Source organism: Ochlerotatus camptorhynchus, unplaced genomic scaffold (genome assembly GCF_037179485.1).
Source record: "Ochlerotatus camptorhynchus isolate MF236.1 unplaced genomic scaffold, CSIRO-AGI_Acam_v1.1 ptg000276l, whole genome shotgun sequence".
Lineage (NCBI taxonomy): Eukaryota > Metazoa > Arthropoda > Insecta > Diptera > Culicidae > Ochlerotatus > Ochlerotatus camptorhynchus.
In genome coordinates, this window is record NW_027040765.1 from 499,627 (window position 1) to 520,992 (window position 21,366).

The following is a 21,366-nucleotide window of genomic DNA, read 5'->3' on the forward strand; positions in this document are numbered from 1 at the left end:
TTTTTCACAATGGTATCTGACATTTTTCAATAAACTTTAGCATGAAAACGTCACTTCTAATCGAAATAAAATCTGAGACACAGTTGAAGAGTATACAGCAAAAAAATAATGTAATATCGATCAATGTAATTCAAGCTGATGTATGAAATAATGATGTAATAGCAAAAGGCAGATACAATATTACATCAATGGATGTAATTTTGTTCGCAAAATCGATGTACTTCGTTCAACGTTATGTTACACAACCGATGGATTGACCTGGTAGCAGCAGTTTGGATGTAATATTCAACAACTTTTTTTACTGTGTAGGGTCTTTCTCCTCAACGAGGGAACAGAGCCCTCCACACTGCATCCAATCATGATCTCCCTCCGGTGGCCAGGGTCCACTGGCATGGAGAGAAGAGTTGACGATCAAGCGTTGTCAAAATATAGGGATTAACAGAGGATTCCAAGCCGGCGATAATTCTGCAGCGCTGAAGCGTTCTGTTGCAGAGCTTCTCAGATCGGTTTATCTAGGGAACGTTCATCGCTTTACGGAAAGATCCAAGGGGTGAGTCGCTTAGAACAGTGCTGTTAATTTTCATATAATTCGAATAATTCTCATATGACCATTATTTGAAGAGCCCCTTTCTTATTCGAAGCTCATCGTCACTGTCAATTTAGTCACGCACTATCATTTGATATACGACAGTAGAATATGGAAGAAACACAGCAAAATGCCATTAATATAAATAATCAATAAAAGGGGCCCTAATACAATTCCTCGGGGCACTTCAAGGTTATTCCCAACGGGACTTGAAACAGAATCATTCAAAAGAGTCCGTTGAGTCCTGTCACACAAATAGCTTTCAAATCATTTATATGCAGCACTCGTAATTCCAAAGCACTTGATTGATCGTAGAAATTGTTTCAAAAGTGCGTTTTAGTTCCAAAAAATAGCAACAATCTTATCTTTACGCTCCAAGTTATCTTTCCACTTCGCTAATAGCAAATTCAACGCGGTTTCTCAAGAATGACCTTCTTGATATCCTGATTGTTCTGGTATGAACAAAGAGTTGCTAATAATTGTGCAACATGTTGATGGGACGAAACTCTTCGGCTTTAATCGTTCCAGCAACTTTTTGAATAGGAACCACTAAGGATTCCTTCCAAATGTGTGGGACATGTCCAGTCTGCAATGATTCATTAATAAGGTCCAGCAAGATGCGGCCAATTGACATGAAAGCAATCTTGAATAACTCTAGCATTAACATTGTATACTCCAGCCGATTTTCCTAATGAAAAGCAATTACTATTAACAGGTTGCTTTATTTCGTCAGGTTCATCGACCAATTCAATGGAATGAAATACTGTCGGCAAAAATTTAGATGCAATTACTTGTTCTGGCTGTTCTAATGTGCCATTAAATGTTATGGACCGCGGTTTGCCATTACTAGCTTTTAATAAAGATTTTCATTTTTTTTCAAATGTCCATGGTTTTAAATATTCCCGAAGTTCTTATTTGTCACGATATTTTTTTGAATCATTAAAATTGAACATGAATATTTTGAAATATTTGAGAATATAATACTTTTTTGGAATTTTGGTTTCCCAGAAACATTTTATGTTTCTCTACAACTTCCAATCAGAAGTGATGTTGTGGTGCTGACATTTATTGAAAAATGTCAAAGGCGTCGTGTAACACAATTATGCAAAGTTTCCTGCAAATCGAAGAAGGTCAAACCAAAAATTTATTGTTTTGCCATTTGGCTTGGAACTGCTCAGCGCAAGGAACGGGCAACGCTTCCAAACTTCGATACTGAGCATGGGTGTCTGTATCCGATTTCCAAGTAAAAATATCAGAAAAGTTTAGCTGAGTTGTAGCGGTATTCGTTGGATGTAGGTACCGTCAGCCAAATTCACGTGTTACGCGAAACTTTTACTCACGAGCGACGGTGAATTATTTATATGACTTTTTGGATATACAGCTAAAATTTCCTATGGCAGTATGTATTAATAGCCTAGAAGATTTCCCTTTGCCTACGGATCCCTCATTGACTGCGTTTCCGTCCTCACACCACCGAACGGACGACCGGTCGATTAATGGCGAGTAAAGTGATATTTGTTCTACTAGGTAGGTAAAAATGGACGAAACTTTCCTCGCAAGGTCGTCGCCGGTTTGTTTCCGTCGTCATTAAAAATAAAGTGAAAAGTGGAAAGCAGTAAACATGCTGGAGGAGACATGCTTGCTTAATGCTTATGCTAAAAAGGGAGTGCGATGATCATAAAAGCGGTCAGCAGCGTGTTTCCCCTCGGTTCCTGGTCCTATTTTAACCAGGTTGGATGAAGACAAAAAAGAAATAATGAGCTCAGAGTTTTCCGACATGCATCTACATTATAGAGAATAATGATAAAAAAGGAGAATCTCGAAGGTTGAGAGGTTCTCAGGATGGGAAAATGTGTAAAAAATGAATGATGATCGAAACGTGATGGAATGTGATTTTGTTGTGGCGCTCGCTCGTCTTCCCTGCTCTATGACGACGGCTGGGTGCGCCTGAAGTTATGCATTGCAAACAGAGCGCGTGTGGTGCTATGGGAGGGAGGCGGTGGGAGCGGAACAGAATTTGAGAACCAATTTAGTGTACTGGGGCTTTCCCCATCAGGAATGCTTCCCGGAAAGACTAGAACACTAAGACCCGTTTGTTCCTTCATTTCCAACAACTATGACGAAGACGATGAAGACGCCATAATGGATAGAATAGGCACCAGGAGGACAATGATGGGAAATATGCGCCAAGGAATTTCATTTGCTGCCACCACCGCCACCTTTCAAGCAACCAACGAACCAAACCAACGAGAATGCCATTTAGAGGGGTGTTAAGGAATGTTTGCTCTTTTGAAAACCGTTTTCCGCCTCTCATCTTCAGCATCGAAAGCCACCCACGAAGGCCGTGAAGTGCGAGGATCACCATCAGTTATGATAGCCGTAATGTGGACGTGAACGTGGGTGTCCATCATCATCATCATCAACATCAAGGGGCTCATAGGCCGCTGGATACGATGCTGGGTTCTGGGAAGTCTTCAGGGTTATAGTACGAAACTTATTTATTTTTTTCTGAATTTGTGTCTATGTTGCTATTTAACGGGGACTGTGACGAGGATGCTGTCGGTGTTGAAACAAGCGACATAGACAGGAGCGAACTTCATTAAATTGGATTAACGAGTTGTAAGAAGGCTGTAATTAGTAAGCTTAATGTAATTGCGGTCGGACACAATGTGGCGGTATTTCGAGTAAAAATTGACGCCTGTTCTGCATGGAACGTGGAATCGAGAAATCTAAAGAAATATAGAATGTAATTCCCAACAATGTGATATTCCTGGGAAGATTGAAAAGTATTGAGCACCCATATCCCATTGCAACGAAAAGGTACTGATATAAAATTATATGTATCGAACATTGTGACCGGGGGATTAATCCCATAAATCCTTTCCGTGTTTGATTCGAATTGATTTAGTCGAAAAATTCGTTGTATTGGCTGACGAATAATGTTTTGGCGCTATTTCACATGTGAGCAATACCCCGCCAACCGACGAATTGATTTTATTTTTCCCTCTCCGAATTACATGATACTTTGCATAATTGTTCACTTGAGGTGATCCAAAATTGTGCCAGAGTTCGGCCATTTAGACTCACGCCTACTTTTTCAAAATATAGCCCTGCGCTTCGGTCAGAGAGCGCATAGGGCGTCGCTGTGCCAATTTGGTCGAGGCACATTTTTTAGCATTTCGCGGATTACCCGAAGTTGCGATAGTGAAGGTATGATCACATACAAGCAACAAGCAGACATAACACTCTTAAAATGTTCATCGAAAACGCTTTTAACGGTCAATTCAAATGTTTCTTAGTTGGTAGTACCGCCACTTGTGGCGCACACAATCAATTCCCTTGCGTTTGACATTTACACACTATAGCCATCTCTTGAGTGTAATGCCCATCACAGTGTATACGACAGATGGCGGTAGACTTTACAATGAGAAATGTTCAATGTGTTGTGGCTGTTTGTCTGTGATATAACATTGAGGTAACGTTAGGATAGAATCTAAACATTGAGAAATATAACGCATCACTTTCAAAAATACTTCCACTTCGCAACCGATGAACCATTCTGACGGCCATATGAGTACCCAAGTAACCATATAGTCGCAATATAGCTTCTATATTCTTACTTTGCTTGAGTATGGTTAGCTGGGGAATCTGATGAAACAGTCACTTATTGAAACTGATCCCTTTCGTATTTCTTTCTGTCATTCTCTTTTCGCACACGGAGCGCTCGATGGATCAGCGACTTTGTACGTGAGCACATAACAGGTATGTGGAACTTCATGCAAAAAGCTGGCATAGTTGGACATCGATCTGTCAAAATAAAATTTTCGTGATATCAACACTGAGCATTCATAAGGACCAATGTCGAAAACATAAATAATGGTTTCTTTCGTAAATGTCTCGTACGTCAAAGTCAATCCAAGTAAACCACTAATTTTATCGGATACACGGAGATGAAAAACTACCCAAAATTAAGTACTTTTCCCTCAATTCCGGGGTTCAGCCCAATAACCCAAATTTGAGTATATCGCATATAGTAGTTTCCATTTAAGGGGGGAGTACACTTTGATTTTTCAAAAAAGTGCATTTTTTTTAGCTTAAAATGTTCCTTGGGATGTATACTTTAATTTAGAAAAGACTCCAAGTCCGCCACAATATTCCTTACCGCTTTACGAAGCGATTTCCTAAAACATGTACCATGTACATGTACATGTAACATGTATCTTTAAACGCGTTTATCTCGAAACGGGGTTTTTCAAACTGGCGTGGGAAATAACTCTAACCAGTTATCATCAAATTTGGATATCGCCTAGGTTTTCTTGTTCAAATTATATTCTGCTTAGAAATACGTATCCACATTTTCGATTTTGTCAAAAATGGATTTTTAATCCACGATTTTGTAAGCATTTTTAGGGTGAAAAAATGGACTTTTTTTTCCTAAGGCCACAACTTTGAAAAAATTAATTAAAAAAAAATCGGAACACGTATTTCGAACTGGTGCACCGGCCACGGGGAGACGCCAATCGAGTTCAAAAAAAAAAATACAAATTGTAGTTCGAAGGATGACTAATAAATGGGCTATAACATATTTGCCCTCCCTGAGTGTTTTATTGCTTTAAAGATTAACGAAAATGCCTTACTTTTTGGACGTTCAAAGTGTACTACCCCCTTAACACCAGCAAAAAAATTACCTACTCTTAAGTACCTATATTCTACCCAAAATTAAGTATAATTCACGTAAATTTGAGAATATGCAATTTACTCAAAAGTAACTTATTGGGCTGAACTATATCGTTGGGTCGAATCTCTCGTTCCTTTTTTGACAACAATAACGAGTGCAAGTGAGAAGCTGAAGTCAATATTAAGTAAAAAGAACTAAAATTTTGGGTATTATTTTTTCTCCGTGTAGGAGGACTCTTTCTCTACACAATCATGATGTTGGTTTTCTTGAGTGAGTTTTCTTTTTCGAGAAATTCACGCAAAAAGTAATTGTTTACGTTTGCAGCATTGGCCCTTACGAAAGTAAGCATTGACGTTAAAGCTGGGTTTAGACTAGGCAAGTCAAATGATCAACTCAGTTGAATTCAATTGGCTTGAAAAGTTGACCCTGATTCAACTTTTTTCAATTCAAGTGAGTTGATCAAGTCAGTTGAATGGCATGGTTTACACGTTCAATTCGCGTTCAAGTCAGTTGAATTCAACTGACTTGATCAATTGACTTGCCCTATCTAAACCCAGCTTAAGGGTGACTATGCAACTCTTTAGGGACTGTTCATTAGCTACGTAGACAGTTTTTTTTGGGATTCTTGACCCCCCTCCCCCTGCGTAGACAATTTCCGATACAAATTTTTTTAAATTTGTATGGGCTGTGAATAATAGCCATACCCCTCCCCCCCCTACACTGTCTACGTGGTTTATGAACAGCCCCTTATTCCTGGTAAAATCTCAAAAGCATCTGACAATCTATGCATGAAATCTAGCGGATTTTGTCTTATTTCTTCATTCCTCCAGCAAACCGCCGTTTCTTCACGCAAAGATTGACAGAATCATATGGGATTTTCATAGGAGTGAAAGGGTAAGGAAATGTTCACCAAGTTTCACGCACAGACTGATGTTTGCTTATGGGATTTTACCATAAGAGTGAAGAGTTACAGAGTGACCGAAGAGGCGAATTGTCAATAGTCACGGTAATGCGTAATGAGATGTAAAAAGGTGAGGCCCAGACAATTTGTCGTTTCTTTTGTTCCTCCGCTGTTTAAATACTTGACGGAGTTTGACGTGTGGGCATTCTTTTTTCGACTAGTTCGACAGGGGGCTTCTCAAAAGATTTATCAACTAGTATTTTCAAGTCGGTCAGAAGCCAATCAAGAGCGTTGTTATACAGTAATATTGCCTATTTACAGATGCTATATTTCTTCGTCTCTTCGATCTTTTTGGTTTTCATTGGATTCATTACGAAAATTAGGGATGGTCCATTAATTATGTCAGGCAAATTTGGCCCATTTTCAACCCCCCTCCCCCCTTTGTCACATTTTTTGTATGGACCTTAATTTTTTTTTTATGACTCGTCACAGTTTTCAAAACCCCTCCCCCTCCCCCCTAAATGTGCGACATAATTAATGAACGACCCCTTATGTTAATTGCATGTAATTTAATGCAAACAACTCGAAGATTGAATGATTACGTCGACTAGGTGTGAAACTAACATTATGTCTGTGGTATGTTGAAATACTGTTAACTGTGCTTTTAGTGAGTCAACTTATGATTACAGCACAAAATATCCAGTTGATGCATATTAACAATTATGTTCGCTAGTAAATAGTGCTTAACTTTGATACATCTAGCTGGGAGTCCCACCCAGGAACCTTAGCCATAGTGGTCCAATAAAATTTGTTATGATTGTGTGTAGCTCCCCCTTTGCCTTTTCGATTAACAAGAATCAACCTTATCACGTTTTTTTTGAAGAAATTTTCAATTGACGGCAATTGAGAAACATAGGGAGTGTTGAAATCTTAGATATTGCAGGTATTGATAAGCACTCGATATCATTTATCGTCCTGCTTGCAAAATTCTTGCGAATGAAACGATGCAAAGTCAGCTCAAAACACTGCATATTTTTCAAGTGAGACTTCTAACTCTTGTTCAAAATTTTGCTGCTTCTCTCTGAACTTCAAAATGTTTGCACTTAATTCCAAATTTACGTGGTCGTTTTTTCTCCTACGAAACCTAATGAAATCAAAGTTTGATGCAATTGGTTCCAAAAAATTAGAAAATGTCCAAAGAAGGAAATGTTACATACATGTTTCTCCTAAGTTTACCACAGTTTTGCTGTGTGAATCAAGGTGATGAATTTGTTAAAGTTAGCTTATTATAAATAAAGCACATAAATGGCTAAGGAAATAGTAAGACATGAGTTCAGGAGTGCTAGGAACACATAGAATTATAAACCACGGTAGAATTATTTAAAATAATTGACAAGCCCCTTGATTCCCTCTCTCATTTTACAGCTGGCACGGCGAATGAGAACAACCCAAATTTGAGTTTAGTTCACTCATAATCGCCAAAAGTGCAGGAACTCAGCGATGAGTAAAATTTGTCTCATGGTTTCCTGTGGAAAACCTAAAAAATCTGCCGGAAAATGAGGAAATTGACGAAAATTTTAATCAGTATCGGAGTAGTATCAATAGACTAAGTGAATCCAATCTTTACTTTTCTCAAATTCGGGAATTTTTCCCTGGAAAATCCTGGAAAAACATGAGGCAAATTTACTCATCGCTGAGTTCCTGCACTTTTGGCGATTATCCAGCTTTCCATGCTCGGTAATGGCGGCCTGTTTGTATCAATAAATGTATCCTTCACTGTGCTTTTTGACACTAACTGGAGGGCGTATGTTGTTTCATTTTCTTCTGTTCCTGGGAGAGGGAAAGGGAGGGGTCAAAATCCGAACCTCCAGATAGCACAGTGAAGGATACATTTATTCATACAAACAGGCCGCCATTACCAAGCATGGACAGCTGGATAAGTGAACTAAACTCAAATTTGGGATGTACTCATTCGCCGTGGGTATAATCAATTTGACAGATCGATGTCCATCTAATGTTGGAGGACCGTCTTGGCAAAATCTCAAATAGTTCAACAAATTATATTTACTCTCCTGCCTTTTTGCACTTCCAACTAACACAATAAAAAATTATAATTACGAATCATAACATTAACTACACAGAAAAAGGAAAATCCTTTCTTTTCTCAAAAAAAGAAGCTTCCGCTCTTTCAAAGCTAACGTGTTTTCGGTGTTATCGTTGCTCCACGCACCGTTCATCTTCTTGGAGGAGGAGAAGTTCTGAGAAGTACAGCTTCTTAATGAACGCGAGTTTTGTGCATTTGTGACCGATCGCGCTGTGGTTGGGTTCACCGCCAGGGCTACACTCGGGAACTCGACCAATCCGATTTCAGCGGGAACATTCGCACTTGCGACGGGTGGCAGTACTGGTAGTCCTTGGTGGTGAATGCAGTCAGCAGCAGATCCTCAGACGGCATACGGATGGGGTATTGAAGAAGTGGCTGCTCTGCGATTGTTCTTGGAGGCGCTGTAGACCTTGAAGCTGATCGAATTGTCCGGCGGGGTGTACGGGTTGGTGGACTCTGACAAGTAGTTCTGCTTGGAAAATGCAATTTGAATTTTGCTACCATCATTTACATTCATTCAATGTTGTTCAAGTGCTGGATGCAGCGTTCGACTGGTTCGACTGCGATGGCGTCTCCCATCTGAACCAAGGCGGTACCCTCTTTGGACTTCAGGAACAACATTTCCATACAGATTGAACAGCTTATCGGTGTTGGCTGTGTTGTTATCGAGTCCGTAGACCATCATCACTGCGCCCTGTTGCTGTGCCGGTTGAATGAAGTTGGCTGGTCCGTTTCGAGTCAGCGGTGCGTCCTTCATCAGTCCGACGTGTGTTCCGGCCGGTGTTGGTTTCCAGTTTTCCGAAGGATGATACTCGGGCGGTGAAAAATTCGGTGCAAATCCGTTTCCTCCGCCGGCTCCCAGAAGGGTTGGTTGACTAATGATTGACGTTCGTTGTGCGGGGTCGGCCTTCCACCGAAGATGGAAGGATCGTGTAGCTACGGCGCTCGTCCGTTGCAGGCATCCTTGGAGATGGATGCATCCAGTGTGTAGTCTCAGTGAAAACATTGAAAACAAAACAAAAACAAGAGCTGTTAAAATACCGGGTTGCCAAACAAGGCATTATTCACAAGCAATCAAAAGTCTGTTCAATGACCTCTTGGCACTGCCGGTACAGCCCAAGTAACAATTTCCAGTTGAAGAAACGCTTTCGTTTTGATTTTGTTCAGCTGCATGTTGAATAATAATTGTACAATGTGTTCACCACAACTTTTATAAAACCCTTGTTTACACTGGTTTGGAGAACCTATACAACTGCAACACAAAGGTGTTGTCTAACGTATTCAGTAAAACGTTTACCCAAAATCAATTTCTTGTTGAAGAAACGCTTCCATTGTGATTTTATTCAACTGCATGCTGAAGAATAATAACTGTACAATTTGTTTATTACAACTTCTGTAAAACTCTTGTTTACACTGGTTTGGAGAACCTGTTCAACTACAGCATTATATGTATACGCGGTATACACACCAAAAAATTCTGAATTTTACTGGCGATGTAAACATCCATGCATGCAAACATTCATACATGTAAACTTCCTTTTCACGTAAACTAGTAGCTTGCAAGAAATGTTGCAAACAAAAGTTGACACTTGCATACAATATATGAAATATAGCATGACATGTCTCATAAATTTACACGTTCTTTAACCTAAACTTGTACGACATATGACGCTCCATTTATGTGCATCATAGTAACGGAAATTTACACTACTTTTTTTTAGCTGTGTAGGAGTAGAAGCAACTTTTATACAACGTTTATAGATACATATTTAAACTCAAGCTTTATTATTTTGGTGAAAGCTCGTATACAACGTTTGTAGACACTTCTTGACAGCTGCTTTGAAATTTAGTAGAGAGTAAACCTGAGAGGCGTTTGTTGCACTCTTTTATGACTCCTAAATAATCATTGTACAGCAAGCGGTGAAAAGCGTTTATAGCACTTTTCAATGACTCCTTAATAACCGTTGTGTAAGTACTCACAATATTCACAGATTAAAATTAGTTTAACAATTGTCGTGGTACGCCAAAATAATTGCTTGTACAGTTTTATTAATTTAATTTATTTGTGCACATTGAAAAAATATGTAATTATGCTATAATTCACATTCTGTGATCATGGAGGAAGTAGTAACAAGCATCTGTTTAATCTTTGATTGATATTCTTTCAATTAAGCTCTCTAATCATTAATTGAGAGAATTTATATAGAAATGTTATCGTTGATTATATGATATATGTCTTAAATTAATGTTTGCATTATTAATAACACCTATATATAATTTACCTCTACTCCACCGAGGGTTTCTCGAAGCAAGATTCGAACTCATGATCCCGGATTGCCAGCCGCTTCTGTTTCCATCTGCTCTATTCTTGAATACATATTTTGATCATATGAGAGATGTATATCAAGCTCATCTTGAGTGACTTCTCTTGCAGTCGAATAATCATTGCCTTATGGTTATATAAACATGCCTATCACTTATGCTATTTTTAGTAACAAAATTGTGGTTGGTCGAACGTAAACAATCATTTAAGAGTGCTCCAAGCAGCTTTTGAAGCTTTTAACCAATTGGCAATACAACTACATTCTTGTTCAACTCTGGAAGCTATTAATTAACGTTTGATCAACTCAGGTGTTGTATAAGAGCTCCCAATGGTTTGTTTTGATGCGTTTATTCCACATCCTATATGGCTCCTGTCAAACAGTTTAACCGAACGTAAACAATCATTTAAGAGTGCTCCAAGCAGCGTTTGAAGCTTTTAACCAAAAAGGCAATACAACTACACACTTAGATTTTTTCGCCGAGATGGGCACCACCGAGCAGCTCGGCATTTTATTTTGCTGGATCTCAGTGAAAAATTAGCCGAGATTCAGCTAACAAACGGGAATTTTGCCGAGATCTCGGCTAACAAACATATTTTTTGCTGAATTTCCAGCAAAATAAAATGCCGAGCCGATCGGTGGTGCCCACCCAACTAACAATTTTCACAATGTAAACGCTTTACTCATTTCATTTATACAGTCTCAAGCTGTATTCAAACGTTATAAGATATGAGAAAACCTTTACTCAACCTCTATGCAAGCAAATTTGGCGAACTTAGTCAGCTACTTATGGCTGTTGGAACAGTCGGGAGAAGCACTTATTGTATATCCATTAACGCTTCTATACAGCTGTTATCCTGCTGTTTAGTTGTGTGTGAACTTGAAAGGCGCTTATTCAACCTTTTCCCGGTTGTCCAATAATCACTACACAGCTTTCTCTTGAAGCCGGGTTAAATACTGTTTACGGTTTTTTTTATGAAGGAATTCATTGAGTTTATTTTGCTGTGAATCAAATTAATCGAAATTATTTACAAATCATCACCAAATTATTTACCCTGCACCGGAACCTGGAATCGAACTCGAGACGACCTCATTGGCAAACATTGACACTATCAACTGTGCTACGCCAACACTTTGAACTTTTGTAAACAAATCAACATTCCCTTCTACAACAAAATCGCTGAGTAGAGGCTTTATAATAGTGCACACGAATGACTTTTCTCGACTAGTTATAAAAGAGCAGAGTAAAAGCTGTAAAACTGCACACGTCTAAAAATAAACCTAGTTAACTGTGAAAATGCTTTCGAAGTTGCTCTAACACAGTTTATAAGCTGAGTACAGGTTGTTTAGTTGTTGAAAAAGCACTTTTGATGTTTATGTTATTCAGCAAGAGTTGATGGTTGTGTAGAAGCCATCAAATGAGTAATATATTCACTTTCTTAGCTTTGTTTTGCAGCTACAAGTGGAAAGTTGATTAGTGTGTGTATAGAAGTGACATTAGCGTTTATTGGCTGATGTTATTCAGTGCGACTCACAAATTGAATAATGGTTGTGAGAAAGTTGAGTAAACGCTCTCCAAAACTATTTTGCTAGCTTTTGCTTGTAGCTGTATCTGCAGCTTCTTTTCAGCTACTTTACAGCACAACGCTGGAAAAGTTGGCTTACAAAGCTGAAAATGTTAGTTGGGCATCTCGGCAAAAAAATCTAAGTGTGTACATTCTTTTTCAACTCTGGAAGCTATTATTCAACGTTTGATCAACTCAGGTGTTGTATAAGAGCTGTGCTATTTTTAGTAACAAAATTGTGGTTGGTCGAACGTAAACAATCATTTAAGAGTGCTCCAAGCAGCTTTTGAAGCTTTTAACCAATTGGCAATACAACTACATTCTTGTTCAACTCTGGAAGCTATTAATTAACGTTTGATCAACCCAGGTGTTGTATAAGAGCTCTCAATGGTTTGTTTTGATGCGTTTTTTCCACATCCTATATGGCTCCTGTCAAACAGTTTAACCGAACGTAAACAATCATTTAAGAGTGCTCCAAGCAGTTTTTGAAGCTTTTAACCAAATGGCAATACAATTACATTCTTGTACAACTCTGGAAGCTATTATTCAACGTTTGATCAACTCAGGTGTTTTATAAGAGCTCCCAATTGATTGTTGGGAGCTGCGGCACACTGAGGTACACTGAGAAAAAAGTTGGCGCATATCAAGTGTTTTCTATTTTATAGATTTCAAATTGAGCATAGGTAAAGATAAACTGAATTTAAGTCAACTTAAATAAGTTTTAGTTGGAAGCCACTTGTATGTCATAGTTCTGCAGCATGCATCATCAGATTTGTGATATCAGGTGCACTTTGCTCACATGAGAAATTGAAAATCATTTTGCCAATATTTTTTTTCATTACCAGTTTTTCATAAAATGTTGTATGAAACATTTGTAGGTTTTTATATTAGCTATAACTTTTGCCCATAAATCAAATCAGTTTATCTTATGCATGATGAACCAGAGCGCATGGATGGAAAATCATTTACATTCATTTCGTGCATTCATTTACATTCATTTGCCTGTAACTTTTTTCATCAACAGATTACCGTTAAATGATGTATGAAGACTTTGTAGCTTCTGATATTAACTATTAACTTTGTAACTTTTGTGAATAACTAAAATTTGAATCTCTTATGCATGATGAACTAGAGCTAGCAGAACATGTTATTGTTTTTCAGTGAATGTAATTTACATTCACTGAAAAACAATGGTGGCTTCTTATCGCACTGATTCATCATGCATAAGAGATACCGATTTGAGTTGTTCACAAAAGATGTAGTTAATATCAAGACCTACAAAAGCTTTAAACACTATTTTACGGAATTCTGTTCATGACAAAAGTTAGAGGAAAATGAATGTAAATGAATGCACGAAATGAATGTAAATGATTTTCCATCCCTGCCAGAGCGAACAGAACCCACCATTTTTTTTTTCAGTGAATATGAATTCACATTCACTGAAAAACAATTACAAGTTCTGCCCGCTATTTTTCGTCATGCATAAGAGATACAGATTTCAGTTAGTGCCAAAAGTTGTAGCTAATATCTTCTAAAGGGAATCCCACATCAAATTGCATCGCGGAAAAAAACGCAGTAGAAAATTACCCATTGGGTATTTTCTCTTGGAAATTTGGGTAGAAGTAGTTTAGAGTGTATTGTTTACACTGTATTTTTATCGCTGTCAGTTTTTCGAACGATGAAAAAATGGCGTCACCCGAAAAGCAACGTCGCAAAAGCACCTCGAAGATCCTCAAATCTCTCATCGGGACATCGGAAAACAACTCGGAATCGTGCAGTCAACGGTGAGTCGTGTGATTAAACGTTACTATGAAACTCTGAGCATCAAACGGAAGGAGAAATGCGGTCAAAATGGATGTGATCAGCATTGGCGTAGCTAGAAAATTAATCTGGAGGGGGCCGAAGGGGAGCCTGCTGCATTTTTTAATTTTGCAAACTGCAATCACTCAAATTGCGTCCAAGGCAATTTATTTTTGGGTACATTTTTTTCTGTGACCAATAATATGACATTGAGGCTTACCATTGTTTTAATGGTGAAACAATAAATTTGATTATATTTATTCCATAAAAACGATTAGGACCTTGATTGGAAGAGCCTTAAACGCTTACTGATTTTGAACAAGCAATGATCGATTGTTCATGTTTTTTTTGTAATAAAATCACAGTCCAGATCTTGTAAATTTAAGCATCTCAAACTTAAGAAAATTCTCAGGGTTAGGTAATTTCATGAATTTTGTAACTAGATTTTTTTTTATTTTGAATATATCAGTCAAATTTCAGACAAAGTGCGAATTGGACGTAGGAAAATGTCCGAGATGCACAATTTTTTGACGTAGGACTACGTCGGTGATTTAAATATGGGGGTACACTTTGTGAAAACTGAAAATGGAACATGTAACGAAATTATGAAAGATTTTGAACGTTAATAACTCAGCTACTCCTGGACCAATTTCAATAATTTTATCACCAATCGATCAGAAATATTTCTACGCAATTATTTAAAAAAATGGGAAATGTCAAGCATTGTTTAAAAGCGTCGAAATAACTAACAAATCCACTAATTGCGTACATGCATATGCTGCAGGTGCACAATTCTTAACATTGTTAATGTTACAATAAAAATAGTTTTGTAATCCCAAACCCATATGTTTGCAAGATTTTGTAACTAATAAAAAAGGATATCTCTGATACAAATTGTAAGCATAATATCTTTAAATACAAATGTTAATAAAAGTCAACGAATTGAGATCAATTATAAGACTATAATAAAATTGCAATATCCTTTTCCTGGACAGTCATTTCATCAAAATTCTATTACAATAACATTAAAAACAAATAAGAATTTAAATAGTAATTGTATGTTTGTATGTTAATCAAAAAACTCCACAAAATAAATGTGCCTTCTAAAAAAATGTGGACGAAATTTTGTTCAAAATAAATTTATTGGATTTAAAAAAAAAATCATAGGCTTCGACAAGTTCCTGGTTTTCAAAATTCGTAATTCAAGATCTTAGGAAACTTACCTAGATTCTGAGACTCACAGCAATTCTCGAGAGAAAAATTGTTCAAGATAAGAAAGTAAGAAAAAATTAGGAATCAAAAATTTCGAAAAATCTTGACATGTGGCAAAAATTGTGAATAATCAGGTTATAATTTAATTTTATCAGGGTTTTAAGATACCGGATTTTGAATGTCATGTTTTTGACATTTGAAGTGAAAAAAAGTAATAAAGCATTTATCTAGAACATTTTTTTTTTAAATTTTAGAACTAACTAACAAAATCAAGATTTAACTATATTTCTAATCGAAAGGAATGAACTCGAAACATGCATGATTGTGTTTTTGATTTTAATATATCTAAGACAATGTTCAGAAATAGGATTAGTGAATAGCAATATCTGTCTGTACGATCAGTTCGAAGACTAGTAAAATAAAAAAAAATAAATAAAAAAATAAAAATACATGAAAGAGTTTTTTCAGGTGATTTATTTAATCAAAAATTACACGCAAAAAGAATAGAATTTTTTATGTGCTGATCCATGCAAACTATCCGGCAGCTGATTTGCGGGCATACAATTCATCGAAAAGAAAGGAATTTAGCTGCTGGAGTGCAAATTTGTGACAATATAGCTAAAACACCAATTCACGGGTCTTCCCTATAGAGAATGTACAAATATGGCCATAAAATCAAGATTCATCATTCAAGATTCCATCTGATTCCATTAGCTGGAAAACTTTTGAATACATCCTGATCAACCTACAACCTACCAAATATCCAGTGAACTTTACTAATATCTTGGACTATATGGAGATCTTACGAATATTTCCTGATGTCTAGGACGTTTCCTGAACATCTACAAAACTTTGGTTTACAAAATTTCCTCAACTTCTACGAAGTTCCCTGAATTTATTCCAAATTCCATATGTTTTTCCATTTCTTTAAATTCTAAAGAGATCTCTGAACATCTAGAAGTTAAAAGACGCCTAAGACATCTACAAATATTCTTGAACACCTAGAAAGTTTCTTGAATTTAGCGAAGTTCCCAAAACCTCCAAGCAGTTCATGGAGCTTTTTTGGAGTAAGATCTCTGAAAAACTGCAACGAAGTTCCCTAAACTGAAGCGAAGGTCCCTGAAGTTCTTAGAAGTTTATTGAACTATTTTTAGATCTTTTAAAAAATTCCCTGAACTTTTTTCAAAATTCCTTACACTTATATGAAGTTTTACGCAGCTCCTCAAAATGCTACGAAAATCGAAAATCTTCTACAAAGTTTGCTGTTGAATTTCCACAACTATTCCAAGTCCATGAGGCTAAAAAAACTGAAATTATGTAGAGGTTCCCGATCAATAATGAGCTTCCCTAAAATAAAATAATGTTCCTTTAACTTCTACGAAGCCCCTCAAATTTAAATGAATTCTCTACTCCTACGCAGTTTTCAGAACTTTTCCAAGTTCCTTTTTCTACGAATTTTTCATGAAGTGGTCAGTTCATGAAATTGAGCTTAGTACTTTACAAATTCTTCTTAAATAATTTGTAGTATTTGAAGAAATTTTTAAAATTATCACATGAATGCCCTGGGGTTCTTTTGAAAGATTCAGGACATCCATGATAATGACTTTGAAGCTTCATGATTTTTTTTTAAGAAAAGCTGAACTTAAGTTCATGAAAAATTGTGATTTTGCTTAATGATCATCAAAGTTCTTAAATGTTGAAAGTGAATAGTTGCAGTTTTGAAAACTGTAACAATCAATTTTATTTTATCAATAAACTTCTGTTCATTTTATGAGATTCATTGGCAATTATATTCGTGTAAAAATTAACGAATGCCAAAAATATATTGCTTATTTATTTCTTAGAATTTGGCACCGATATTAAGGACTTGTTGAAAAGAATAACAAATCTAACTCCTGCTGATCGCCGTAAATTTTTCCGTTAAATAGAAAATGAATATACAGTCTACAATCCCTTACTCGATCTCTGCCTAACCTTAAATAACATTTTATCGCGAAACTTTAAATTCATTCCCATAGTGCTGTGGAGATTTCTGCACCTGCCAGTGATCAATAGTATGCTTTACACAATCCCATAGAGACAATATTTCTTCGTACCTATATCCGATCGATATATTCTACTGCATATACCGTTTATGACACTGAAATTAATCAACCGAAAGTGAAACACACATTGTCACCTCCGGAACAAAAAGCAACGACGTTGATCTCTGGGGAACAATACATAACCATGCGTCTCCTTCTTTTCCACCTGATTCGAAGAGCAGTTCTCTCACGACACTCCGCACGCACACTGAACGTCTTTCTGTTTGTGTTGTTCTCTGACGGAAACCAACCACTCCGGCTTTATCCTCCTGGGCTTACAACTTGTTTCGTTTGAATCTATATTACGGTCGTTGATACAAAGTGAAAATGCGAGCACATTTCCTCAACCAGCCGGGTTAAATCTTCGTAATTACAATTTTCACCCCAAAACTTAATTACTCAAACACCCGATCGCTCCCAAGCTGCCGGCTGATGATGATGGGCCCGTATTTAGCAGAGTCCATGTCCGGACAATTTGCTGCACCTCAACCGTTCGTTTCGTTGGGGTGGAACAAATTAATTGAGATGGCAAGGAAGGGGGCTTCAAAATGCCCAAAGGCAGATCACAAGAAGAAGAAACGTTCTAAGGACAACGTGGAGACACTGATGATGACGACGACGACATCGTCGGCAAGGATGCAGCTGGTGTGGTACCATTAATTAGACCGAAAAGCCATCCATCAATTTAAATATCCGACTGCGCTTGTGATAAGTATTCCCCTTTCCCGGGTCCCACTTAACGTTGACGTCTGAAGGGGGATGGGTTATAGCAGGTGGATTAAGTGTCAACGGTGGGCGGGGTTGTTTGGGAAACTCACTGAAACATGATACATCGTGGTGGTGGGTGACACTGACGATGAAGAGGACCGCTCCAACAAGCACTATCTGCCGGGGATGCCACTGCAGTTGCCACTTGATGGAAGTCATGTTCACCAGAAGAACTTTTTTCTAATTAATTCATGAATTATGAATTTTTCTTCGGGACTTTTTTATTTTTTTCTCTGCAACCTGTCCCACGTCACGTTCGCGTAAGGGTTTCTCGCCCTACACTCGACTTGACACAAGTTTTTCGCGCGCACGTTTGCTTTTTTTCTTTAACCGGCTTGCCACGCTCGCGGGCTCATCGAACAAGTGCAACTGCAACAACACATGGGTGACTTTCTTCCGCTCGCTCGACTTCGGGATGGTCCTATACAGGAGACACGTTCCGCTCGGTTCTACGGTTACCGGCAAACTGAAGGAGTATCACACTTTTCGATCTAATTTATTCGCAAATTCTTTGTGCTCTTTTTTCCCTCCCTGGCTTATCACACACCGGTGGTATCATCGCATCGCCACCAAACCAAGGAAAGTGGATGTTGTCGGCTGCTGTGCGGTACGGGGCGGGGATGCGATGCTTCATATAGCTTCCTCCAGGTAGGGTTTCCAGCTTAGCTTGGTTGGGATTATGGGGATTAACACATCAAACTTTTGTTTTGCCTATAGTGTTGTATAAGGTCGTGTCGGCTTTGTCACAGCCAAACAGACATAACTCTCGCATGTTTTTCATCGACTAAGCAATTAACGGTCAGTTTCATGTTTTCTTTGATGGTAACATCGCCACCTGTGGCGCTCATAGTCAACTGCCTAGGCGTTTTACGTTTAAATACTAGCGCCATCTTTTGAGCGTGCTACCCATGATAGTATACTCAACAGATGGCGATAATGTTTTAGTGACGGTGTTTTTCAGTGATAAACATTATGTCTGTTTGTCTGTGACTAAACGTTTATTAAGGACAAATATTTTTTTTTTATTATAGAGGTTTTAAACCTGAAGGTTCATTCGCCTCTGATTAATACTGTAGTTTATAATTCTTATAGTGCATTGAACAGTTTACATTTTCTTATGAATTTCAGTAATTTTGTCTCGTTTTCTTTCGTGTTGCTTAGAATAATATGAAGGTTGTTACTTAATCCTATTTCTTCCCTGATATGATCAAATTTTATACAATCAAGCAGTATATGCTCAACGGAGAGTTCAGAGTTACATACTTCGCAATTGGGGGAACTGATTCTATCGAATAGATGTTTCTTCGTCAGCCATGTATGTCCTATGCGAAGCCGGGTTAAAATTCGTTGTTCTCGTCGGTCGTCCCTGTCCGTCCATTTTTCAACCGATGGCTTACATTTCTGAAGGAAGGATCCATTGTTCTGAAAACCTTCGACGGAAAAGTCCTTGGATCCATTGCGAAACATCAGATGCAGGAACTGATCGGGAAAACGTTCTAGCAGTCCATCCTCGTTCTGCTGCTTGGTCTGCTTTTTCGTTTCCTGGAATTCCTGAGTGACCAGGCAGCCAGCAACCACAATGTCTTTTTTGCAGCTACTTTTTCGAATGCTTGTAAAAACGGATGATGAAGTTCGCCGCTATCGAGGGCAGCGACGGAACTGGAAGAGTCTAACAATAGATTACTGTGGGTGTCCTAGGAGCGTAATGCGCAGCGGCTAAGATGGCTGCAGATTCTGCAGTATAGATGCTGCATTAAGGTTGAAGGCTTCTTTCGACAAGAATGCCGGGTCCGATGACTCCAATGCCAACTTCGTTATAGGTTTTTGATCCATCCGTATAAATTTTGGTGTACTCGCAATATTTGGTGCTGAGGCGCTCTCGAGTGATGATCCTGGCGTTATTCGTGTTCTGTCCCTTTTTGAAGGCCCTCTTGATGGTCCAATCCACCTTGGTACGAGGAAGATTCCAGGGACGGCAACCAACGCGTTGAAGTTTGGCTATAGTTGGGATGTTTTCTCCACAAATATTAAAGAGTATAGTGTTTGCAGCTCTACGGAAGTGTGGGTATTCGTGGTTGCTTTTTTCTGCTAATCGACAATATTTGCGTATGAACAATTCGGCTAGTCGTAAATCTAGTGGGAGTTCGCCAGCTTCAACGGACAAGCTAAGGATGGGGGAGGATCGAAAAGCTCCAGATGAGACTGTCATCAACTGATTGAAAATGGGCTGCAGTAGACTGGTAAGTTCTGTTCCAAATAATTCAATACTGTATGTTAGCTTTGACATACACACAGCGTTTGTAATTTTCCATAGGGAGGACCTGCTTGCTCTCGGTGCCAAAGCCTTGATGAAGTTTATTCGATTGCGAAGGATTTCTTTTGTTTTTGCGCCAAGAATGGTAAACTGGCCTTTCTTGTTAATCCATACTCCCAGGAAGCGAGCAACGTTGACCTCTGGTATGTTTTCACCATCAATAACTATCGCTGTTCTCGAGTTAGCCCATCTGTGTCTGGATCTTTGGCAGACGTGTAGAAGACATGATTTGGAGGCCGATAGAGAAAAATTTACAGATTTTGCCCATGTATTCACCGCGTCAACAGCATTCGAAAGATGTCGACGTACCGTTGGTAGTTGTTTTGACGATGCAACCAGAACAATGTCGTCAGCGTACACTAGAATGCGGATCTTCTTAGGCACAACTTTAAATACTGTATTCATGGCTAGTAAAAATAACGTTACTTGTAGTACCGAGCCTTGAGGGACGCCATTGTCTTGAGTTTTCTTTGATGAATATGAACCACCGTAGCTGACACAAAATCGTCGATTTTTAAGGAATTCAGTGATACAAATTTTAACACGGCGCCCAACATTGAGTTGATTAAGTTGATTTAATATATGTGGGCGCCAAGTTTGATCATATGCCTTCCGAATGTCCAGTAGTGCGAATTCCAGGTGGGTTTTTGAGCGTTTGGCCTTTTCTAAGATTTCTCTTAGCTCGGCAAAGTATGTTGACGTTCCTCGACCAGCTCGAAAGGCATGCTGGTTGGGATGTAGGATATTATTGTCTTCAAGGAATGATATTAACCGATGGTTCACCATGCGTTCGTATATCTTACCAATACAGCTCAGGAGCGTGAAGGGACGGTAGTTTTCGACAGAGCTTTGTGAAGTGCCAGGTTTTGGTATAGGTATTACTACACCTTCTCTCCAGCGTTGTGGGAACTTACCCTCGGCCCAGATACGGTTGAAACATCGTAACACCCGAGCAGGAACGAATATCTCTATACCTTAAATTGGTATGGATGAGCCTGACATAAGAGGTAAAATACCAAAAAATAATACCAAA

At 38.3% G+C, this 21,366-nt stretch overlaps 1 protein-coding gene across 1 annotated transcript in view; it reads right to left on the reverse strand.

The window, feature by feature from the left end:
* The window catches only part of Tbh (Tyramine beta hydroxylase), a 30,712-nt gene extending 12,239 nt beyond the window's left edge, over positions 1-18,473 (reverse strand). Inside the window, exon 1 of the mRNA XM_065227799.1 lies at positions 18,070-18,473. Coding sequence (XP_065083871.1) covers positions 18,070-18,178 — 109 coding nt within the window. The 5' untranslated portion in view covers positions 18,179-18,473. The remainder of the gene's footprint in view (positions 1-18,069) is intronic.
* Positions 18,474-21,366: the final 2,893 nt, after the last annotated feature.